The sequence below is a fragment of the Electrona antarctica genome (assembly GCF_951216825.1).
Source record: "Electrona antarctica genome assembly, chromosome: 2".
Classification (NCBI taxonomy): domain Eukaryota; kingdom Metazoa; phylum Chordata; class Actinopteri; order Myctophiformes; family Myctophidae; genus Electrona; species Electrona antarctica.
In genome coordinates, this window is record NC_136807.1 from 13120469 (window position 1) to 13146422 (window position 25954).

Genomic DNA, 25954 nt, shown 5'->3' on the forward strand with positions numbered 1-25954 from the left:
GGGAAAAAGTACAAAAGTATTTGAATGTAAACCATTATGCAGAATGTCCCATTTCACAAGTTTTCAAATGTATATAAAATCAATGTTAAACTGATATTTTAAAACGGCAAATAAGCTCACAAGGACTTGCACTGTGGCACATTGTGAGCTTGTAGATCGGCTATTTTCAAATGGCTGAAGTGGGTACGTTTTGTAATAATCATACAAATTTACAAAGTAACTAACTAATGTTTTCAAATAAATGTAGTGGAGGAAAATACAATATTTGGACCGGAGATGTAGTGGAGTAGAAGTAAAAGCATTTGAAATGGAATTACAGTAAAGTAGAAATACCTCAAAATTGTACTAGTACAGTACTTAAGTAAATGCACTTAATCACTTTCCGCTATATTGCAAGGAACAATACAGTTGTGTACTCTAGGTCTAGGACAGTGGTTTTCATATCAAGGTTCATTATTTGCCATTTGAGCCACCGACCACCATTTGATGAGATAGCCTCTCAGACCCAAAACCTACGAATATTTGTGTTGTCTTAAACTCGTTGGATAAGATGTGGCCACAATTCCACGCTCTATTGATGTTGGTATACCATAAGAGAGATAACAGGCAAATGTTGTACAAAATAATAATAAAGACACAGACTGAGTAAGACAAATGTGCCATTTTAGCATGATTATTAGTGAGGACCTATTATATGAAGATAGGTTGAAAAGTGGTGAAGTGGACCTTTGTATACAATTTATTTAATTAATCAAAAGTATTTAATAATTTGATGTTATTCATAAATCATAAAGAAGGAAGTCCATCCATCCTTTTATTCAACTAACAGTTACACACCACCAGCTCCACCAGGTGGCGAACGGCAACAGTGTCTGGATCCTTTGCTGCTCATGCTTTCTTTGACATGGAAGTAAATGCGTGTTGTTTTATGTCTATGGTTTTTTCAGCGTAATGGACTAATGGTGGAGGTTGATTGTTATGATCATCGTCCTAAGAACAGAGAGCTTTACACATCAATATTCCAGCAGGAACAGAACAGCTTGGTGAACATGTCTCATAAAGGAGGTAAAATGAATGAGTCAAATATAGAGTCTGTACGTAAAATAAATGAACAAACACATGATGTCGGTGGGAGAGTGTGTTTTACATGTCTAGTCTCTCGTAGCCAGGCAAGTGAGACTATAATTCCACAATTCGGAAGCATTTGGAAATTGTCAGAGGCAACAGATTGGCAACGCGAGACTACATTATGTTCTACACGAGCTGTGCGTGTGCAACACTAGATTTGTTTGAACCACTCCTATCTGTAGAGCCTCAGCTATGTGTGTGGCTGGGCTAGACCTAGAATGTCTGTGATCATTCATATACTTCGTAAATTCTGTATCACAGGCATATAGATCCCTTCCATCCGCTCCTGGTTGAAATTAAATATGCATTTGGAAATGCATATATGCCCGGAATGATCGATGGACTGATTTGACCAATACTTCCTGTTGTTTACCGCAGACGTCATCAACAACTGACCAGGGAAACACACAATTTTGGGTCACACAATATTGGCAATTGGTGTGATTAATTACCCAAAACATAAATTACATGTTCGCCTGGCACCCAAACTAGTGAAAATAGCAGATCTACAAGCTCACAACGCGTCACTTTGCGCCGCGTTGTGTGCTTGTAGATCGACTATGTTCACATTCATCATGTATAGACGGTGTATTAAACCAAGAACCTAGCATCAATCTAAACAGTATAATATCGCACAATAAATCAACTTGGCATTGGAACTATACAAACGATAGGATGCCAGGTCAACAAATGAAGCTGGTATCAGTCTAAATAACATCTAAATTGCATGTTAACCTCTGCATAAGACTGCATGGTTGTCAAATGCTACGGGCTGATGTGGAGTCTGAAGAGGTGAGTCTTAAGACAGGGCTGCCAAGTTTCAGAAAATGCCAAGAGTGAGACCTTAGTGTCTTAATGCGTTCGGCGGCGGAAAACAAATTGCCTTTTTTAATGTTGATTTGGCCTTTTTTAACATTGATTTAGACTCTAAATCAATGTTAAAAAAGGCCAATTTTACAGGAATACAGACATCCCACCCTAGAGTGGTGCAACTCCATGTGGGGCCCCAGGATAGAGCCCAGGGTGCCGGGCCGGTTCCTGCGAGCCGCCCCGCGTCCGAAACGGTAGAGAAATGACAGAGTTACCATGTGGGGGGCCCCGGGGGTCCCCGGAACATCCAGACCCCCAGGAACACGCCCGGGGGGGGGGGGGGGGGGCGGGCCGGTTCCGGTGTGCCCGTGTGCCGCCCCGCGTCTGAAACGGTTGAGAATTGACAGAGCTACCGTGTCGGGGTCCCAGTTCTGTACTGTACTGTACTGTACTGTACTGTACTGTACTGTACTGTACTGTACTGGCACACCCGAAATCATCATATATACAGTTAATGTGCATGCGTGTTTGTGTTTGCGTTTGGTTGCGCACAGGTGGTGAAAAACAACCACACTGTTTTCGTGCTCAGACCCAGCCAGCCAGCCAGCCAGCAAGCCACACACATAGTGCTCAGACCCAGCCAGCCAGCCAGCCAGCAAGCCACACACATAGTGCTCAGACCCAGCCAGCCAGCCACACACATAGTGCTCAGACCCAGCCAGCCAGCAAGCCACACACATAGTGCTCAGACCCAGCCAGCCAGCCAGCCAGCCAGCAAGCCACACACATAGTGCTCAGACCCAGCCAGCCAGCAAGCCACACACATAGTGCTCAGACCCAGCCAGCCACACACATAGCTCCGTAAGGGAGTGGTTGCACCACTCAAAACATCTTCAAAAAACTGAAGAGGCTACTGGAGATTGGAGAACCTGATTTGGACATGATCTGATGCAGGACAATGTCACTATGAAAGAAAGAGAAGATTGGTTTGGCCTCTCTCTCTCTCTCTCTGAACAGAACTAACGACAAGTTGCGATGCGGCCCCTCCCCCTTCACACACACACACACACACACACACACACACACACACACACACACACACACACAGCGTGTGGCAGCGGTGGCAGAACGGATAGCGGAGCGGTCTTGATACCGAAAGGTCGCCAGTTCGAATCAGCGGTCCGACACGTTAAAATGACCACCGCTGAAGTGCCCTTGAACAAGGCATTGAACCACTACGATGAAATGTGTTCTATGAGCAGGGCCTGGCTGGAAACAAGTTCTTGAGCTTAGCCCAGATACCCTGGGTAAATATAGTAATCAATTCATTTCATTTCACACACACACACACACACACACGACTTTGTCCCTATAATGTGCGTAGGCTACTGGCAGTGGCACCGTTCCTCATATCACGCAAGAGACGCCACACACCAGTATAGAAGAGAGATAGTCACTTACTCACTTAATGTTGTAACTTGTGGAGGCTATATTGTCTTCCATGAAAAATATTTCGAAGCGATGTTAAACTCTGCATGGCTCATTTCCATGCGTCACAGTCAGGGACCCTGCTGACGATTTGGTGGTCCACTGGTTACCCTTCTAACAGTGCTGCATGATCTCCTGCAGATCGGCTATTTTGCCGTTTGTGAGGACGCACACATGGGTACGCGGCGGAGCCGCGGAGAAAATTGTTATTATGCGAGCCGGCTTGGCTTTTTTGGCACATTTTATGCCCCCCTCGGCGTGCGTATTGTGCGTGCGTGAGAAATGAGAGGTGTGGCGTGGTGCGTGGTAAAAGGTCAAATTGCGTGACTCTCACTCTCAAAGCGTGAGACTTGGCAGCCCTGCTTAAGATGACGGCAGAAATGTGTATTTATTTTACTGTTCTCTTGTGGAGCTATATATAAAATGAAGCCATCCTTGCTCTAGAAAGCGCCAATGTTCCAATCGGGATCACCGGATAATCAGCAAAGACCTCCGAACATTGCGCGTTTTATTGCGAACGCAGTGAGCATTTACTATGAGACCCAGCAGATCATGTCTGTCTGTGTGTGTGTCTGTCTGTGTGTCACGCTGTAACACCACCCGCCCACCACCAGAGGGCGCAGCTGTATCACACACAAAAACACACACACATGCAAGCACGCACGTGCATCGCACGCACGCAAAAAAAAAACGTAAAGAAATTAAAAAATTAAAAAAATAAATTTAAAAAGAATAAAAATAAAATAATAAAGAAAAATAAAAGACAAAAAATGAAGAGGAAAAAAAAGCTCTGTGTGTGTATGTGTGTCAGACTGCCACAACAGCTGCGTTCGCTTCCCGCGTTCACGCGTCTTACTTGTCCAAACCATGGAGAGCTTTGTAGATTTACAGTTATTCAGCTTTTTAGTCAGCCTGTATAAAGGGAGGTGACCGGCACTGCAGATGCGCGAACCCGTCTAGGATCACTAAAGAAGGAAAGCAAAGAAAAGAAAAGAAATCAGCGATCAATAATAAAGCTTATCTGACGGAACGTTGCACCAATAGCAGTTGCCGGTTGGATTCTAATTGGCGGAATGTTCCGTCATGAGCAGTTCATTTGTTAACCGATGTTCATACTGTACCTGGGCACTGGAGTGGATGTGTGTGCACTAGCTTTTCATTAAACAGAGGAAACACTGCATGAAAAAAAAGTTAAGTTCAAAACTTTACCGGTCTCTCATTGTATCTCTTTCCTAGACATCCTGCACCTCCCTGTGTTTTCCCTAGAATCCCTGCACCTCCCTGTGTGTAAAGAGGAGGTTTCATCTGAAGAGGAGAGGAGCCCCAGTCTGGTCCAGGAGGAACCAGAGCCTCCACACATTAAAGATGAGCAGGAGGAGCTACACATTAAAGATGAGCAGGAGGAGCTACACATTAAGAAGGAGCAGAAGGATGAGCTACTTCAAAGACCAGAAGAGGTTGATAGGCCAATGCTGACATTACTAGCTGTGAAAAGTGAAGATGATAATGGTGAAAACAGAGAGACAGAGCATGTAGCCAGCACCTCAACTGAACACATGAAGACAGAAGCTGATGCAGAGGACTGTGGAGAATCACAACCAACTAGTGATAATCAGCTCCTGTCTTCACACTGTTCTGAATCTGACATCACTGAAGACAGTGATGAGTGGGAGCCCAGTGTAGATCAGTCACCTTTAAACACACTGAAGTCACACAAGACACAACATGTGGAAGGACGGAGATTGTCTTTGAGCAACAAGATATCCCAGGACCTGAAACCATCAAAAGAAACTCACTCCATGCAGAGTCACACAGGGAAGAAAGGTTTTTGTTGTACAGTCTGTTGCAAAATGTTTGCTTTAAAGGGAAATCTGAAGAAGCACATGATAACTCATACAAATGAGAAGCCATTCACGTGTGAAGTTTGTAGAAAAGGCTTTGGTCTCAAAACTAATCTAAAACACCACATGAGGATTCATACACTGCCCTTTACTTGTGAAGTGTGTAGCAAAGGCTTTAGACGCATGTGTTATCTAAAAAGACACACAGCGACCCATACAGGGGAAAAGCCATTTACTTGTATAGTTTGTGGCCATGGCTTTATTAAGAAGGACCATTTAAAGTCACACATGGTGACTCATACAAGGGAAAGGCCTTTCACTTGTACAATTTGTAGCAAAGGCTTTGGTGTCAAAATTAGTCTAAAAAGACACATGATGACTCATACAGGGGAAAAGCCTTTCACTTGTACAGTTTGTAGCAAAGGCTTTGGTCTCAAAATTAGTCTAAAAAGACACATGATGACTCATACAGGGGAAAAACCATTTGCTTGTAAAGTTTGTAGCAAACGCTGTACTAATCTAAAACAACACATGATCACTCATACGGGGGAAAAGCCATTTACTTGTATAATTTGTAGCAAAGGCTTTGGTATCAAAACTAATCTAAAAAACCACATGATGATTCATACAGAGGAAAAGTCCTTGCTCTTTACCTGTGAAGTGTGTAGCAAAGGCTTTAGTCGCAATGGTGCTCTAAAAATACACATGAGAACTCATACAGGGGAAAGGTCATTTACTTGTACAGTTTGTGGCCATGGCTTTATTGACAAGGGCCATTTAAAGTTACACATGATGACTCATACAGGGGAAAAGCGATTTACTTGTAAGGTTTGTAGCAAAGGCTTTACTAATTTAAAACAACACATGATCACACATACGGGGGAAAAGCCATTTACTTGTAAGGTTTGTAGCAAAGGCTTTACTAATCTAAAACAACACATGATCACGCATACGGGGGAAAAGCCATTTACTTGTAAAGTTTGTAGCAAAGGCTATAAGGTCAATGCTGATCTAAAATCACACATGAGAACTCATACAGGGGAAAAGCCATTTGCTTGTAAAGTTTGTCATAGAAACTTTGGTTACAGGAGTAGTCTAAGAAGACACGTGATGACTCATACAGGGGGAAAGACCTTTTAGTTGCAGTTCATGGTAAACGCTTTTAGTCCAGGGGCCAAGACAGATTTTGGTACCACCTAAGGTGACCATAACATGTTTATACTGTTGTATTCCTTCATGTCTCTAGTTTATATTTTGGTATGATAACCCTTCCAATTCAGTAACTTAACAATCTCTAAACAAACCTACCCCCATATGAAACTGTTTGTGAATAACTATAACTAACTATGACTAGACGATACTTTTAGAAAACCAATGGTCTTATAAACAGTTGACCCTAAGGTAGTTTCACCAGTAGAATCCATTTCTGCTGAGGAAAGTTTGGTATTGTTCATATTGAATTAGATAACACATTTGTGGAAGTCAAAGTCATATGATTTGTCACACGTTACCACAGTGATATTTGTTCTCCGCATTTGACCCATCTCTTGGAGCGGTGAGCCGCAGCCGTGCCTCGCTCGGGAATCATTTGATTAGTTGATTTGACCCTCCAATCCAACCCATTGATGCTGAGTGCCAAGCAGGGAGGCATTGGGTCCCATTTTTACAGTCTTTGGTATGACCTGACCTCCCAGTTTCAGGGCAGACACTCTAACCACAAGGCTACTGTCTAGAGGAAATAATTACATGATACATACAATTAGTTAGATATTTCAAAAGGTATAAAACGAGTGGAGATACATCTGTGACCTACTGGCTATGTGCACAAGCAATTTGGTGCTAAACATCCCAATGGTTTGCGAGATTAGCTAGGACAAACTGCTATAAACTGTAGTTAATAGCTGGAAGGGAATACATCAAAACACAAAGGTTGTGCACTGACAAGTTTTATCCAGTTCATCTACATTCTACGCCATCATCCACACCATACCGTAAGAAGCAAAACAAAGAAAAGCAATCAAAAAGGAAAGCAAACCAAGACAGCCACAGTATTGCACATGCCTCAAGCCCATTCACATGTAGACATAGTTTTTCTTTCCCCCATGTTTTCCTTTTTCCTATCCTAGGTCTGTCCAATCAATGGGGCATTGGGCAAAACCCCAAGAATCAGATTGTCTTTACTGCAGAGAGTCAGGGCTGATGGTGGACTGGGTCTTCCAAGCTTCAGGTATTATTATTGGGCTGCTAACATTCACAAAATAATTATCTGGTTGAGTGAGCCTGAAAACTGCTGGTGTAGAGTTGAGGCTAGCTCCTGCATTTCGTCCTCGCTTGAGGCGTTGGTGTGTAGTCCTGTCCCTCTTGTGCCGTCAAAATTCAGTACGAACCCGATTGTTGTCTCAACACTTAAGGTCTGGGGTCAGATTAGGAAGGAGTTTGGTTGGTCATTGCTCACCATGTCAGCACCAATCTGCAATAATCATCTTTTTTTACCTGCTAAAATGGACTCTGGGTTTGCTGCATGGGGAAGAGAAGGTTTAATTTACTTCCGAGACTTATATATAGATGGCCAATTTGCTTGGAGATTTGTGTGAAACCTATAACCTGCGACAATCTGACCGGTTTAGGTATTTTCAGGTTCGACACTTTGTTAAGACCCACTCTCCAACATTCCCGCAGTTACCTGCGCGGTCGGGTGTGGAGGTCTTTATGCCTGCAGCGAGCCTAGCTAGAGGTGTTGTTTCATGTCTCTATGAGACTATCCCCCGCAGAGACCCGGGTTTGGTTAAGATTAGGACTGGCTGGGAGGCCGAATTGGGGATCACATTTTCAGACGAGTGGTGGGAGCAGGCAACGGAGAGGGTTAATTCCTCCTCCTCCTGTGCTAGGCTTAGCCTCATTCAGTTCAAAGTTCTCCACAGAACTCATTACAGTAAAGCAAGATTATCTAAAATATATCCGGGTGTGACGGACAGTTGCGATAGATGTTCACAATCACCAGGAAATCTGTCCCATATGTTCTGGTCTTGCCCCAAATTGTTACCATTCTGGAAATCTTTCTTTGACATCATTGACTGAAGACACGTGGTGTTGGTGTGCTCTGGTGGTGCGGATCTCTACTTGGTGCAAGATATATATATATAGCCTAATATATTGGAAATCATTACACATGAGGGTCAAGAAATGAGCCAATTAAGCTCTTACAAGCTTTATCTCTTTATATACAGTATTTGATTTTTTTTTTTAATTTACTGTTTTTTGTTTTTGTTTTGTTTATTATTATTTTTATGTCTCTTATTTTACCCCCTTTTAAGTTGTTTATTAATTATTTCTGTGAACGTAACCATGTGATCCCTTTCTTTGTATAGTATAGTTATGTACTCGACCTGTTGGTTTTATACCTGTATATATGTTGTATGTATCTTAGTTATGTACTCAACTTATTGGTTCTATACCTGTATATAATTTATGTTGTTTGTGTGTCTGGCCTCGTGGGGAAAGATGGTGGGTGGGTGGGGAGGATTGGGAAAGGAGTTGTGGGAGAAAATATAAAAACAAAGAGTCGTATTTTCTTTCTGTGAAACTTGCATAATATGTCATACTCTTTGAATAAAATTTGTTTAAAAAAAAAATGGGGCATTGGGCCTTTAGAAGGATCCGAGAAATTTCAGCAGGAACATAATCTAATAATGGGGCCCACACCACCTGAAAGGAAGCGTCGTTGCCTGAAGAAATCCTGATCTATTCTGAGAAGATGATGGTCAGAAGTTAGGTTATTTAATTATGAAGTATTTAGGACAGCCCAGTTTGTTTCTAGAGCCTGGAGTAGAAGACAATCCCAGCTCTTCAAGTAGGTACATCATGTGTCTCCTGTCACAGGCCTAATGGTGTATTTTATTTTATGGTATTGTAATGCTGGTGCTAATGATGGTTCCTATATGCCTCATATTGTTCTTATTATAGCTTATAGTTATTGTTACAGCATAAGTGAGTATCTCGTATTCCTTATATAATCTCACCTTGATAACGAAATTGTGTGTATGTGGGGGCGGGTACATGTCTGTGGAGGGAGATTTGGTTTTCCGGTTTTGTTCTTGTATTGTGATTGTGACGCTCGCTGGCTTTGGTGTGGACCTACGTTCCTCTGCACCAGAGCTAGAGCACACTGAACCTGTGTAATACTGCCATTCTGACAAGTAAAGAAGTTCATGTGATATTCCTTGTACTGGATATTCCTTCCTCCTGCACGTATACACTGAAGTTATTCCTTGTTGACGTCTTGCAACAGTATTGTATTTATCTAATCTGCCTTGTAAGGATCTGTGTCAGTTTGGTATTCACTCGATCATTGTTTGCAAACCGTCATGTCGGTTTATTGTAATTGTTTATGTAAACTGTAAAAAGTGTCCTGTAAGTCCATATGGGCTGGGCTTCTTCGGAGGCATGTCACTTAAATAAAGAATCAATCAATCAATCATGTACAGTTGGAGGTTTATCCTTAATCCAGTTTATCAGAATGCATTTCCGGGCTGAAAGTAGAAGTTTATCAAATAGTTTGAATTGTAAGGTGTCAAATTAATTTCTTTTGACGGGAGTCCCAGTAAGAAAGCTCCCGGATCCTTCTTTATTTTCACCTTAAAATGTTGCTTAACTCACGTGCCACTTGACCCCAGAACCTGGATATACACTTACATTCCCAAAAGTAGTGATAGTAGGTACCCAGATCTGTTTGACATTTCGAACATATAGGAGATATTGAACGGTCCATTTTGTTTAGTAAAACAGGTGAGATGTGTAATCTGTGAATAATTGTATAATGTGTTTCTCTTAGTCTGGTACAGGTATAAACATTTTTAACTTAGTCAATGGCCTCTTGCCAGTCATCTTCAATATATTCATTGTTAAAATCTCTCTCCCATTTACGGAGGGATGGTAGGCTATCTCCTGGGAGTCCAGTGAGTAGGCCTACAGCAGTGAGTAAAACGATGAAATTAAATGTTGCATAAGAAATTCTCTGTTTTACTGTAAAGGGAGCCCAGTGGCGTTGGCAGCTGTAGTAAGTTAATGAAATGTCGTATTTGCAAGAAACCAAAAAAATGTTCTCTTGGGAGGTTAAACTGTGTCTGCAATTGAAATATAGTGCTTTTAAATTTGAGAAATTAATCAATGGCAGGTTTTGGCACATAAAAAAATCACTTTCACCTAGAAACTCCATTCACACTTTTTCTAATTCAGCTTACTGTGGAGACACAAGCTGGAACTTTTTTCTTTGAAATGTTTTGTAGTTATTTAACTTAAACGCCCAATGCATTCTCAATGGCAATAGCACAAACTTTGGTATGCTACTAATCCTACATACTTACACCTAGAAACTCCATTCAAACCTATTTAGGTTCATCTTATGGTGGACATGTTTGCCTGAAAATGAATCTATGACGTTTTAGAAATATAGTGCTTTTAAATTCAGAATAGGGTCAATGGCAGGTTTTGGCACGTCAAAAAATCACTTTCACCTAGAAACTCCATTCACACTTTTTATAATTCATCTTACTGTGGGCACACATGCTAGAACGTATTACTTTGAAATGTTTTGTAGTTTCTGAGTTATTTAACTTAAATGCCCAATGCATTCTCAATGGCAATAGCACAAATGTTGGCATGCTACTAGTCCTACGTACATACTTAGACCTAGAAACCCCATTCAAACCTATTTAGGTTCATCTTACGGTGGACATGTTTGCCTGAAAATGAACCTTTGAAATGTTTCATAGTTTTAGAAATATAGTGCTTTCAAATTTGAGAAATTCAGAATGGGGGTCAATGGCAGGTTTTGGCACGTCAAAAAATCACTTTCACCTAGAAACTCCATTCACACTTTATATAATTCAGCTTACTGTGGGCACACATGCTGGAACTTTTTACTTTGAAATGTTTTGTAGTTTCTGAGTTATTTAACTTAAACGCCCAATGCATTCTCAATGGCAATAGCACAAACTTTGGTACGCTACTAATCCTACATACTTACACCTAGAAACTCCATTCAAACCTATTTAGGTTCATCTTATGGTGGACATGTTTGCCTGAAAATGAATCTATGTTTCATCGTTTTAGAAATATTGTTGTAACTGCCGGTGTCACTTGGTTCTTTCAACTCATGTCTTTACTTTGAAGTTTGTTATTTTTATTTGTGTTGTCTTATTTTGACACTTCCTGTAGGCTTAGGGTACTTTTATTGTGAAACTTCTGGTTAGAGTGCATATATATCTGAAGCCTGTTGGCTTCACTCACCTCAGAGACACACTCAGCCAGAGTGACACAGTGACACCGTCTCCACACCATAGCGCAAAACGGTCTTAAGCTGCGCACTTCTTAAACTGCGCGCAGCTTAAATTCTGAGTTTTTAGACAGCTGGTGGATGGAAAAGAAGCTCCACCTCCGCGGAAGACTTGAGCGGAGGAGAGCGTTTCCGGGAATCTGGCCGTCGCGCAAGAATTCAGCGGAGGTGGAGCTTAATTTCCATCCACCAGCTGTCTAAAAACTCAAGCTTTAAGCTGCGCGCAGCCGAGAACGTGCGCAGCTCTTTCGACCGTGTGGCAGCACCTTGAGAGACACAACATGTTTGAAGCAGCAGAGCCACATGGTATGAGATTTGTTTGTTGGCAATGTTCATGCTTATGCTTGTAGGCTACACTGTTTATTTGGTCATGTTGAACTATCAAGAAAGTGTAGCTTCAGTGGACTTGACTACTGAACCGTTTATATTATCCACAGTGCTCGTCAGTGTCTGATCGTTTGGTGTACAATGTGCCAGCTATGTGGGGACTCTTTGCTGTATGAAGCTCAAGGTGGCCTTTCCAACCCCTAGCCCCTCGATTAGCGGAGCGAGGTATTTTGTTTGTTCTGTTTTGAGTTTCATTCATGATTTACTTTAGGTCTAATTAATTGTATTGTGGGTTGATTGTTCGTTTGGTACATTTGGTTATGGACTTATGGTACATTTTTGGTATTTTATTGGTCTTGTCTTGAAATGATTTGAGTTATTGTATCACTGCATTAATTATAATTGACCGTAATTTAACCATTTTATTGTACTATTGAAAGTGATAAATGTAATGCACAGATTTTATTGTTGTTGAAGACTATGAGAAATGTCATGATTATAATATTTATATTTCTATTTATAGTTTTCACGGTGTACCAGTGATATTCTTCTGTGCCGAAGACAAATAAACTACACCCGTTGAGACCATCCACTTCCGATTATTTCACAATTCGAGGGCGCTTACAATTGTGCTTTTAAATTTGAGAAATTCAGAATGGGGGTCAATGGCAGGTTTTGGCACGTCAAAAAATCACTTTCACCTAGAAACTCCATTCACACTTTATATAATTCAGCTTACTGTGGGCACACATGCTGGAACTTTTTACTTTGAAATGTTTTGTAGTTTCTGAGTTATTTAACTTAAACGCCCAATGCATTCTCAATGGCAATAGCACAAACTTTGGCAAGCTACTAGTCCTACATACTTACACCATAGAAACCCCATTCAAACTTATTTAGGTTCATCTTACGGTGGACATGTTTGCCTGAAAAGGAATCTTTGAAATGTTTCATAGATTTAGAAATATAGTGCTTTCAAATTTGAGACATTTATAATGGGGCTCAATGGCAGCTCTATGGCACGTCAAAGTCACTTTCACCTAGAAACTCCATTCACACCTTTTATAATTCAGCTTACTGTGGGCACACATGCTGGAACCTTTTACTTTGAAATGTTTTGTAGTTTCTGAGTTATTTAACTTAAACGCCCAATGCATTCTCAATGGCAATAGCACAAACTTTGGCAAGCTACTAGTCCTACATACTTACACCTAGAAACCCCATTCAAACCTATTTAGGTTCATCTTACGGTGGACATGTTTGCCTGAAAAGGAATCTTTGAAATGTTTCATAGTTTTAGAAATATAGTGCTTTCAAATTTGAGACATTTATAATGGGGCTCAATGGCAGCTCTATGGCACGTAAAAAAGTCACTTTCACCTAGAAACTCCATTCACACTTTTTATAATTCAACTTACTGTGGGCACACATGCTGGAACTTTTTACTTTGAAATGTTTTGTAGTTTCTGAGTTATTTAACTTACATTCTCAATGGCAATAGCACAAACATTGGCAAGCTAATAGTCCTACATACTTACACCTAGAAACCCCATTCAAACCTATTTAGGTTCATCTTACGGTGGACATGTTTGCCTGAAAAGGAATCTTTGAAATGTTTCATAGTTTTAGAAATATAGTGCTTTTAAATTTGAGAAATTCAGAATGGGGGATGCAGGTTTTGGCACGTAAAAAAAATCACTTTCACCTAGAAACCCCATTCACACTTTTTAGAATTCAGCTTACTGTGGACACATGCTGTAACCTTTGACGTTGACATGTTTTGTAGTTTGTAGAGTTATTTAACGTAAACGCCCAATGCATTCTCAATGGCAATAGCACAAACTTTGGCACGCCACTAATCCTACATACTTACACCTAGAAACCCCATTCACTTACTTACACCTATAGAAACAGAACACCCCATTCACAGAACACCCCATTCACAGAACACTCCACTCACAGAACTTACACCTAGAAACCCCATTCAAACTCTCTGAAGCTGCACCTGTGTGTGACAGCCCAGAGGAGGAGAATTCAATAGCAGAAGCTACTCAAAACAATGAATATTAAACAAAAGAAAGAACAATTTATTACAAATAATAATAAAGAAGCACATTATAATAATCAAGGACAATTGAAGAAAATGTGAAATCTAAAGAAAGCCCATAAAGTCAATATTCTCGAAGTTCTACATTACATGTGCAGACATTTGTGCACCAAACGTTTATGTGTATAAAATTACCTCCAGGGTTAAGTTGGGGTCGCAAGTCAATGGCAGCATTATTTTGGGGTCGGGGGCTGAAAAGTGTGGGAACCCATGCCCTAGGGCAGGGATTCTCTAGCCTGGTTAATAAACCAGACCGAATCAGCCGTTGGCAAAAAAAAGTTGCCTACCAGCGGATTTCGGTCTGGCGAGGCTCAGTAGCACGCCTCTTTCCTACAATCGAGAACAGGTCGGACCAATCGGGACACGGTATGCAATATGGGCGGGCTTTGGTACAGTGACGTTCAATGCTTGAGACCTTTGACTGACAGTAGCTCTGACCAATTGCGTCAAAGAGAAAATGTTTGAACACGCCCCACGGGAAATGAAATCCAAGTGGAGCCAGCCCAGACTGATATACCGCGACAGTGTTGTGTGATATTAGTCTGGCTTATTAGCCAGGCTAGGGATTCTCAACCTGGGGGTCACGACCCCTCGAGGGGTCCCCAAATTATTTCGTTATTATTATTTTTTTGCAACTTTATTGCTGGAAAATGGAAATTTATTGTTTACATAGTACACATAGTTCATGCATAAACTTTCCTTAATGATTATATCGGGTTTCAGTATTTATTTATGATGTATTTTCTCTATTATTAACCCATTTTGACCTGAGATCAGATTCTAAAAATGTCTTCTACATCCGTTCTTCGATTTTTCAAAAATAGCAGATCTACAAGCTCATAGCGCGCCACTCGGTGGCGCGCTATGAGCTTGTAGAGGTGTAATCATTCATAATCATTAGTGTAATCATAATCTCCATGATCTCTCCTCTTAATCCAGTCCAGAAATCTGTAGACGTTGGTGTAGACACCGGGCGCGTTGCTCATGTCACACCGAGGCCCCCAGCTCACCAAACCAGCCAGGTAGTGGATTCCACCCTGTTCACACATCAGAGGTCCACCTGAATCACCCTGTAAAGACAACCCGTTTAATACAGTCATTATAGAGCGTCGCAGTCCCGCCCCCTACCAGGGCCCAAGAAATGATTCCCCGTTCATTTTCCTCATAGACTTTTCAAAAAATATTTATTTAAAGACCTTTTAAGCCTCTTACAAAGCCAACTCGAGTTGTGACAAATCATGACAACAAACACAATCTTTCACTTTTTTTGTTGTTTTTCTTCTTTGTAATTATTTGTTTGGTCCAAAATATTGTTTGTTGTCATGATTTGTCACAATTCGAGTTGGGTTTGTACGACGCTTATAAGGTCTTTAAATAAATACGTTTTGAAATGTCTATGGGAAAAATGCATTGGGAATTATTTCCTGGGCCTGACGTCGTCATGAAAGGGGGTGGGACTGTGACGCTCTGGGTGCGTTCGGAAATGCGCACCAGGAGCGCACTCGCCTATTAGTTTGCATTGCACAGTGCGCTCAGTGCGCTATTTCCGAACACACCCTACATAAAGACCAAATGTACCCAACATAAGGCCTGTTGTTGACAGCCATGAAATAAGGCTATAGGCTACTCACTGCCAGTAGTTTAGAATGTAATGCAATTAAACATTAAAACAAAAAGCATTTCAGCATACTGTATGGTTGTGGCATGATGTGACACACACACACACACACACACACACACACACACACACACACACACACACACACACACACACACACACACACACACACACACACACACACACACACACACTCACTTGGCAGGCGTCGCTCCCTCCCTCCATGTATCCTGCACACATCATGTTCAGATCCAGTCGGTCTTCATAGGCATCCTTGCAGCGTTGCTCAGAGATCAACGGCACCTTGGCGTCCAACAGTATGCTTGATTTTTTTCTACTCTCTGAGATTCAAGAACACAGAGAGGCAAAAGAGAGGAAAACTTGACACGTGCCTGCAATATGTTACCTAGAGTACATCTTATTTGTTTCCACGGGCAAAGGAATAGAATACAGCATAGAGGGGAATAGATGAGCCAGGAACCTGTTCTTTAGCCAGAAATGAGTGTTATACACTGACCGTATAGGCAGGGCCGCTTTTTAGGTAGTGCGAACAGGGCCTCGCGCCTTTAATAGGCTTGCGCCTTTAATAGGCTTATAAATGTTAACAATCACTTTCCCATTAGTAACCATTAGGTTACTAATCTAAGAGAGGCACTCATGCCAGTGTCCTCTGATCGTAGATGTATACCTGACAGAACTACGGCCAGGGTCTGTCCAATTAATCCATTCAATGAGCGATCCAGTCTGCACATGAATTTGTAGGTCAGGTTCCTCGACTCAGCCATGAAGGTGGTGAGACCCAAAGTACAAAAGAGCTCGCTGGCTCTAGTGCTCCTGGGTTTCTTTAACACCTCAGCGCTCAGGACGGAGATTAGTAAAAGGACGGAGATTTATTGATATCAAAACCGATCTAAAATGTTCCCTCCCATTTTAGCGGATGAGATCGAAACATTTAAAACGTGAATAACTCTTGATCTCAAATCATTCCGTCCAATTCTAAGAAAAGATTATGTTTTTGACGGCCCATTGTGGTCCCGTCGCTAGTTGCGTTAAAATGTATCATACCTCCCGTTGTTGTCGATCGCCTCGGGGGTGTTTTGGCTACACGTTGCTACTTCAGGTACATCCAAGATGGCGCCTGGTGCGTCACTAAATGTGCTCCGTTGCTGAAATTCGCTGGGCGCTCTGATTTAATGGTCCTAAATACCCCCGGGCGTTCGGTGTGTTAACAGAATCCTAAAACAGTCATTGTAGGCTACTTGCAGCTTGCGTAAGCTCTCCCTCTTATACTTCACCCACAGTGGGGAAGTATAGGGAGGGGTGGAGTAAGCTATAAACAGGTTTACCTTAACATCAGTAGTACAGTGGTGAAATTTCCGAACCAACATGTTCACTTGTACATAGAGCATTCTCTGTCTAGACTATGGTTTTATTCAGATCAGTCGTAATATACAGCAGATACATACCAGTTTTGCCCCATCCAGAGACCACACACTCCTTCTCATCATCGAATGGTTGCTCTGGCAGACAGGCAGTTTTAACATAGCGGGTTTCCATGGCACAGAGTTGACTTTCAGGGTGGGTGACATTCAGCTGAAGTAAAGCTGACACACAGAATGGTGCATTAGCAGATCTGACAACAATGTACAAAGTTTAAGCATTTAGCAGACTCTTAATCCAGAGAGATTTACAGTAGGCAAGGTAAACACAATGTAATACATGCAAATGCATAGAAACAGTGTGGTGCCTATAGGAGGAGGAGATCAGTCCGGCCAAAGAAAAGTAGGCTACATTGAAAACCTTACAAACTATAGTATGCCAGGCCTACATATATTGATATATGACTAACATACCTTACATGTAATTTATGAAATCATTACAGTAATACCTCTTTGTCTGCCACCAAGTGGCGACAGATAGTACTGCACCAGTATGCCAGAGAATAATGTTTTGGGGTAGATTAATTTCCGTGTTACAGGCAGACCTTCATTGTAACGATCAGCTATTAGCTCACGCTGTTTATACCTTCGCCAGAAACATTAACATGTCGGGAGCGATGTGGTAGAAAATCACAAATGACATCCGAACCTTCGATGGATCAGGAATGCCATGGACAGCGAACTTAGATTCAGAGTTATGAGGCCAACTTGCCTAGCAACCGGGCCAATGTTAACAATTTGAATGCTGGCCCTTTTGAGCAGAGCTATTCCGCCTGTGCTAAAGGTGATGCATTGAACGAAGGACCTTGTCTGAGGCCCACAGTAAATGTTCTCTTATAGCGAGAATCACACAGCATACCTCAAAAGAAAGCGTAACTTGTCCACTCTAATTTTTTCTGTGATTTTACCATCTTCCATTCTGGAGATATGCACCTTTATGTAACACCTGCTTTTGTAGTAGCCTACTCTTCTTGAACAGAAAGGCTAATTAGAAGTTTTGTCAGACGCTGTCTGACATAAAAACTCGGACAGCTGTGCTCGCGCTGAGTTCCCTTCAATGTTTTTAGGCGGTTAGTATTACTGCCAAACAACACAACACATTTGCCATGTTCTATCTGACCGGCGTTGATCATCATGATAAAGAAATAACCGCTCGCACAGGCGATACAATCCATGCGTGAAGAAATGAAGAAAAAAGGAGAGAAATCTGACGGAGACACTAAAGTCACAACTCGGATCAGATTACACACACAACCCCTCCCTCCATTGAAAGTCACATGAGAGAGCCCTCCCCTCCCTGAAACAAAGATATTATAAGATAAACAAAAAGACTGCAGCCAGCTTGGTTATAGCCATTATTTTGCCCCGAGATGCATGGGAGTCTCCAGCCTTTACGTGAGTGACAATACGGGGGCTGGGCTGCCTCGTGCTGTTTTCAGGAAGGGAGGGGGTGAGGCATTTCTTTCTTTTTTTTTGCGATCACGTGATCGGAGTGTTGTGCTATCATCCGATGCTAGTTGATAAAGTGCCCGGGTGTGTAGAAAGACGATTGAAAGTAATCAATAAAAACATGCGGTAAACGTAAAAATCCGCTTCCCGCACGTGACGTTTGAGATTTGAACCACGTAGAAATCCCTTTCCCGCATCCACTGTGTTAAAAACGGATTTCTGGCTAAACTGCTCCATATTTGATATAAAGCTTTAGGTACGAATATGTACGTAGCTGGCAGATAACGTCCCATAGGGGCCATACAGTTGAATTATTTAAATGAACAATCATTTGAAAGTTGTGCATGGAGAATTGGACATGTATGTGCGTTCACATATCTCTGTACACGTATCTCTAGTCTGTACGTATTGTGGAGTCTCGCTGAGCGACAGCATAGCTCAGTGGTTCCCAAACTTTTTCATGTCAAGGACCCCCAAATTTACACTCATTAGACCCCCACTAGAAAATATATGCCAGGGACCCCCATAGGAGAAGATTTTTACGGCTCTAGCAGTGACCATTTTAAATTCAAGGACCCCCAGTTTGACATGCATATTAATCTACAGACCCCCATTTAATGGCATTTCTATCTCTGGGACCCCCAATTTATATTGTAAAATCAATGTTAATTTAACTCTGAGAGACAAACTATCATTTATCATCCAGGACCCCCTGGAACTCCCTCAGGTACGAAAGAGAAACGCAAAGGAGTGCCGTTTAAACTGTTTTAGGCTGGTTTAGGATCAGTTTACTGTAGCCGTGCAGCGCAAAAAATAAATACATTTTTTTTGTACCCATGAAGAGCTCTAGTAGACACCTTTCCGAGGAGAGACAGAGGCAGAGAGGCTGAGTGCAGCGCTCCAGCCCAGGGGAGGGGAGGGATCGGCTTCATCAACCTGATATGACACAGTGTCTGTCTGTCTGTCTGTCTGTCTGTCTGTCTGTCTGTCTGTCTGTCTGCGTTACTGAGTGTACAGCACTTGGTTTTAAAGAACACCTGGTTTTAAATGTGCTCTATAAATAAAGGGGACATTTTTATCATGTCATGTTTTATCATGTCAATTCATGGCCTCACCGATGTCACTATGAGAAGCGGAGAAGCTACCATCAGAGAAGTTTGTTTGCCTGTAATCCTGGTGAACGATGGCTCTCCCCACAGGGATGACCTGGTCAATTAAGAGTTCATTTTTCGTAAGGTACACTCCCCCCAAGACCACCTGCATGTCCATGGACCTGTTGGGGCTACTGGAAAAGAAAGGGGGAAAAAAAGAAAAAAAGGACATTAACATAAAAGTCATTCTTCTTTCAAATCCGATACCTGTGTATAGACAAATTCAGAAACGGGTCTCATGGTCGCAGCAAACGTATTTCCTGTAGGTGGAGCCGACATAGCTGCGGTGTAAACCCGCACCTCTTCTACTACAGTGACTGGTAGAGTGACTGATGTTAGTCTGCTCAAACGTTACACTTTTATCTGCTTTTAACTAACACTAACTTTACAAAGATGCCCAGAACATTGGGATGAACCTGTGTAGTTTATGGCTGCAGTAGTGGCAACAATCAACTTTGGAGAAAAACGGAATGTCAAAAAATACATCGCGGTGGCTGAGACCAGAGCCATGGCGTAATGGTTGAGACGAAGCAGTGAAAGGTCCTGAAAGATACATAACGTCAGTCTTACCCAATACCCAGTCTTTCTGTTGTATGAACACAAGGTTGCTGTACTTTATACCTCATACTTTAAATGTTTAGTTTGAGGGGCCTGGCCATGGGCCAGGGCTTAATTTTCAGGCCTCTTTAGAACTTCTAACTCAGTCATTATGGCTTCAGGAAATGTGTTTAAAATAATCCAGGCAGAGGCAGGGTGTTCATTTTCTCTCATTGCATAATATTGCCATCCATTATAAATTCAGTGCAGCTTACATGCAGTGTGCAGCAGTGAGGACCCAACAGGATTCAATGAGGACGCCTCCACATTTATGCTTGAACTGCTCAGAGGAGCCGGTGGCTCTGCTCTGCAGGGACACCTGCCATGGATGATCCCCAGGACGAGACGGACTGCCTTTGATGATCTTCGGCCTATCAAGAGGCTGAGGTCTGCCACACTGGGAGAACATGGCTGAACAAGATGGAGACATAACATGAGAGGCAGAGCTATAGAGCAGGATATCTCTCTGTGTGTGTGTGTGTGTGTGTGTGCGTGCGTGCGTGCGTGCGTGCGTGCGTGCGTGCGTGCGTGCGTGCGTGCGTGCTTAAAGGGTAACTGTCTGCAAATACACATACACAGACAGACAGACAGACAGACAGACAGACAGACAGACAGACAGACAGACAGACAGACAGACATTGTTGAAGTTATTGTTTGTTACCTGAACAGATCACCTCCAGTCTGTCGCTAGAACTAGCGGACTGCATGTTTACACACTTGCTCAGTGAAGACTCAGATCCAACACAGGACGATGTAATCCACCATACAGATTGATGTGCATCATGGCTCCGTGTTGTGTAAACAGCAGAGCCACAGCCCAGCTGTTTACACACTACAGATGATGAATTCAGGTTCCAGTTAGACCGAAAATCAGCCGCTGGTCTCCAATCATCCTGGTGTTTCACGTCCAGTTTACCAGTACATTGACTAGATCCTCCCACCAACCTGACATCATCAGACACTGCACAGAGACAATAGCATAGGCTAAGTAGTAAAAAGTAATGTTACTTTGATAAGGAGAAAAAACATTTTAGCGTACAATGATGTGTTTGTTCATGTTTGTTTTACCTGTTGTGTGAACTGTTGGATGAACCTGGAGAGCTGAAGAGAAAAATGATCAAATGAATGAGGTTGAGTGCAACAGTACATGGAACATATAGCAGTACAACAGTGTTTAATACAGTATGAGTGTAACAGAACATGGGACATATAGCAGTACAACAGTGTTTAATACAGTATGAGTGTAACAGTACATGGGACATATCTAGCAGTACAACCATGTTAATTACAGTGTGAATGTATAACAGCAAAAAGGCTGCCTGTTGCCTAGCCCTGGTGTAGTGTAATATAATGTAGCAGTAGTGATGAAACTCAAAGATTGCACTCTAAGAACCACAAAGGAGGCGCAGTCGACAAATCTGAATGTGGTCATATTTCGTCGTCATCATCACTGAGCGCCAAACCATCCCATGTTCCCTGCAGAGGGAATCGGCAGGAGAGGAGAGGAGAGGAGAGGAGAGGAGAGGAGAGGAGATATAGGGGCTACATACTGGTTTGCAAGGTCTTCTGGGAGACGTAGTCGGTGTAGGCTCCCGTGCCTCCGTTGGAGATGGCGGCCAGAGAGAAGGCGTACTCCGTGTTGGGCCGCAGTCCCTCCACCACCAAGGACGACGTGGGGCTAAAATTCTTTATCTGTTTGTTGCCGGAGGAAGAGGGGAGTGATGACATCACTCTGATTTTAAAATCTAAATGTTAAACATAATCGCCGTCACTCCGTCTTCTTTTTTTCTCCATAAATGAATGACCTGTTGTATACATCGCAGTGTGACAGTCAGTGCAGCACAAGAGTTGTGAGCATATAAATGGAAGAGAATAATACTCTGAGACATGTTTAAAATGTTTGATGTCAGTCTGTGGGTTTTTATGAATGTGTAACCAATTAAAAGTATTAACAAGAGCTACAACTAAATAACAGTGTTGGGAAAAGGTACTCACATGTTTTACTTAAAGGACCACTTCGCCACTTTTCAACCTATCTTCATATAATAGGTCCTCACTAATAATCATGATAAAATGGAACCATTTTTTCCTACTCAGTCTGTGTCTCATAGGAGGGCTGTGGGCAGTTCAGAAACCCGTCCACCAGTGACATCATCGATGGGGAATTCAATCTAATAGAACCTGCAGGCTTTCTAGTCCTGAAAAGTTGCAATGCGAAAATGGAAGCCATCATTCTCACGATAATAACAATCTAAACATTTTTGTAAAAAAAAATCTTGTTTAAAAATAAATCGATAATGTCACTGGTGGACGGGTTTCTGAACTGCCCACAGCCCTCCTATGAGACACAGACTGAGTAGGAAGAAAATGGTGCCATTTTATCATGATTATTAGTGAGTGAAAAGTGGTGAAGTGGTATCAATACTGCAATCATGTAGAAATACTCCATTACAAGCAAAACTTCAGAATTCAAAATTTACTTGAGTAAAAGTACAAGTATCAGCATCAAAATGTACTTAAAATACCAAAAGTACAAAGTACTCAGAATGTCCATTTTCAAGTTTTCAAACGTATATCAAATCTTTTGAAATAGCAGATCTACAAGCTCACAATGCTCACAATGTGTCACACCACGACACACTGTGATCTTGTAGATTGGCTATTTTCAAATGGCCAAAATGTATAGGGCTGAAGTGGTTAATCTGTGTTTTGTAATAATAATCACAATATCTCTGCTGTCCACCTAACTCCAAAATGTTCTTTTTTCAGGAAATTAAGAAAACATTATATTTTGAAATCAAAGCAATACTGACCCATCAAAGTTTACTTGCATGAGAGGGGGAGAGGTAGTGGAGTTAGCTGCTTTAGCAGACAGTTTGAGGGTCAAATGGAGTTAAGCGGTTCTGTCCGAAACACTTTTTACTACTTCTCATTGGTTCATTATTGTTTTAACCAACACACAGACAGGTGTTCAATAGCACTGATTTAAAAACAATGAGTTAGGTGGTTTCCTCCCGACAGCAACGGAAATAAACAAAAACTTTAAAATAATTGTAGTGTTGTAAAACAACAATATTTGTCTCTGAATGTAGTGGAGTAGATGTAAAAGTACTGCAAATGTGACATACCCAAGTAAAGTACAGATACCTAAAATCCACAAAACTACCGTCATTTGTATTGTTGACCTATTTCTACCATATAACGCAACCTTCGTTCAACTTATTAGAACCCTCTGTCACATGGAAATGTATCCAGTATCACTACGCTAGCAGTGTATTTCCTACAGCTTTAAGTCCAAAAATCTGAACTAATAAGCCTTTAAGTAAATGTACTTAGTTACTTTACACTGCTGAATAATAATGATCCATTGCAACAGTTTCCACCCAACAGCAACATTATGAAAAGCTAAATCGTGTTTTTTTTTACAAAAGATTCAAGATTCAATACTTTATTGCCATGTCAACAGAGTTGATTGGAATTTGTTTCAGTGCTCTGAAAACAGACATACAGACAAACATCACATTTCATACAGTAGAAGAGGATACAAAAGTACAAACATCATATGAGAAGGACCAATAAATACGAAAGAAGAAAAGTTACAATTCATGTTGAATAAATAACAATTCATCGCAGATTATTGTTTTTACAACCAGCTTCACGCTGTAAAGTGTAAAAGTAGTTGTGTTGTGTGTGATCTTACCTGGTCAGCATGGCCAGCCTCTTTGTAGCGCAGTACATAGTTAATGATGCCATCCTTCTCATTGGCCGGTTCCCAGGTCAGTTCAACGCTGGTGTCGGACACAGCGCCCACCAGGAACTTGGTTGGCTGACCAGGAACTGGAGAGACATGAAACATATAACCAGACATGGAAACAGTGAGTCACGTGGACATTTGGAGTGAGTCAGCAGTTCTAACTGCAGTGGGGAGTTTGTTCCACAGTTTGGGAGACAGAAAGGAGAAGAGTGTGGGACGGTGGAGCGTTGTCCCAGATGTTTTAAGGAAAGTTCAGAGCTTCCCTGTGTTCTCTGAGTGAGCATAACGTGAATGGGTAAAGTGAATGAATTCCCTCATGAGAAAAAAGGGCCGAAAACGTAATTATCTCTCTCTCTCTCTCTCTCTCTCTCTCTCTCTCTCTCTCTCTAAAACTTTATTTATATAGCACCTTTCAAATTTGCATTACAAAGTGCTTTACATCAACAAAAAGAAAAATATACAGCAGAAGACATTTCAATAGGCAACAAAATATTATAAGCAGCAGGAAAAAAAAGTATATACTAAAATGGTCTGGTTGGGGAGGACTGTCTTTTTTGTACTCATTGTACATGTACAGTATATTACTTTCTAGAAGTAGAAGTACGTTAACGAGGTAATATAACACTTCATAGCAAGGTGCTCAGGGTTAAGTGCACATTGCAAGAGACTTTTGGACTAATGATTTGTAAGACCTGTTGTGTTTGTAATTGTATTGTGTTATAGGTTAGGTATACTGTGCCAAAATGCAGTCTTCTATGCATTTAAAGGATATTGGGGGTTTGACCCCCCCCAAAAAATGTTTCTGTCGCAGACGCTAATTTCTGGGAGCTCCTGCAAGAACTGAAAGCCACTTTCACCCCTGCATATCAGGCATATTGTTAAAGGTATATTCAGTGATTTCACTTAATTCAAATATCACTTCTTTTTTTTGTTTTGTTGTGATAATCCTCCCTACTATAGAGTGTGCTGACCATATAAGGAGTTCCTCCCTGTCACCAGTTAACCCCTGGGGGTAAAAAGAACGTAGGTTTCGTTTTTGGCTGGGTGGCCCAGCCTTCATCCAATCAGGATAGAAAGGGGCCTTCCGCCAATCATGATCGAGCGGGGGCGGGCCTTGGTTGTGTGTGCTGTTGGCCCGCCGCGTGTCCCCCCCACTGTAGTGCGTGCATGTGCACATCTTGTTACCGGGCCGGACCGGGGGGTTTTCCAAATCACCCAAATCACTGAATGCTCCTTTAAGACTGATAGGAGAGATAGAAGGTCCGCCCTGCCATGAGAGGGCAGTGTGGGGCCCAGGAGTGCAGAGTTCCGAGTGACCGGAAGTGGTCATAGCAGGGGAGTGGTCAGCCGGGTCAGACTGTACCATACTAAATGGTAAATGGTGCATTTATATAGCGCCTTTATCCAAGGCGCTTTACATAGATTGTGCATTACATTCACCCATTCACACACATTCATACACCGATTGCAGCGGAAGCCATGCAAGGTACCAACCAGCACATCGGGAGCAATTTGGGGTTCAGTGTCTTGCCCAAGGACACTTCGACATGTAGACAGGAGGAGCCGGGATTCGAACCGCCGACCCATGGATCATTGGACGACCTGCTCTACCTCCTGAGCCACAGCCGCACTGTACGGTACAGTACAGTACAGTACAATACTGTACCGTACTTAACCATACTGTAGCCTACTGTACCGTACCGTACCGTACCATATTGTGCTGTACAGTACTGTATTGTACCATACTGTTAGTAGGTCGGACAAATGCCTGTGTCCTGTGTGTGTGTGTGTCACAGTCCCAGGCAGGGCTGTGTTTTTCTTGTCTGTCTCTGTCTTGTCAGTGTCTGTGCTATGTGTGGGCGTGTGTGTGGGCGTAGGCTTGGCTCCATTTACCACTTGGCTCACCTGTTT

General features: G+C 42.0%; 2 protein-coding genes across 2 annotated transcripts in view; both read right to left on the reverse strand.

Moving 5' to 3' along the window:
• Positions 1–14919: 14919 nt before the first annotated feature.
• LOC306932128 (hyaluronan-binding protein 2-like) lies at positions 14920–21180 on the reverse strand (the record flags this gene model as incomplete). Its single annotated transcript, XM_079513830.1, has 6 exons — positions 20951–21180; positions 20505–20700; positions 19657–19826; positions 17120–17257; positions 15852–15994; positions 14920–15105 (listed from the first exon to the last, which is right to left on the reverse strand). The coding sequence occupies exons 1-6, from the start codon at positions 20994–20996 to the stop codon at positions 14920–14922; spliced, it is 879 nt and encodes a 292-aa protein (XP_079369956.1). The 5' UTR covers positions 20997–21180.
• A 651-nt stretch (positions 21181–21831) lies between these two features.
• The window catches only part of LOC306932139 (receptor-type tyrosine-protein phosphatase S-like), a gene marked incomplete at its 3' end in the record, with an annotated part of 74447 nt that continues 70324 nt past the window's right edge, over positions 21832–25954 (reverse strand). The window contains exons 18-19 of the mRNA XM_079513841.1: positions 23990–24126; positions 21832–21981 (exon numbers count right to left, since the gene is read on the reverse strand). Coding sequence (XP_079369967.1) covers positions 21832–21981; positions 23990–24126 — 287 coding nt within the window. The remainder of the gene's footprint in view (positions 21982–23989; positions 24127–25954) is intronic.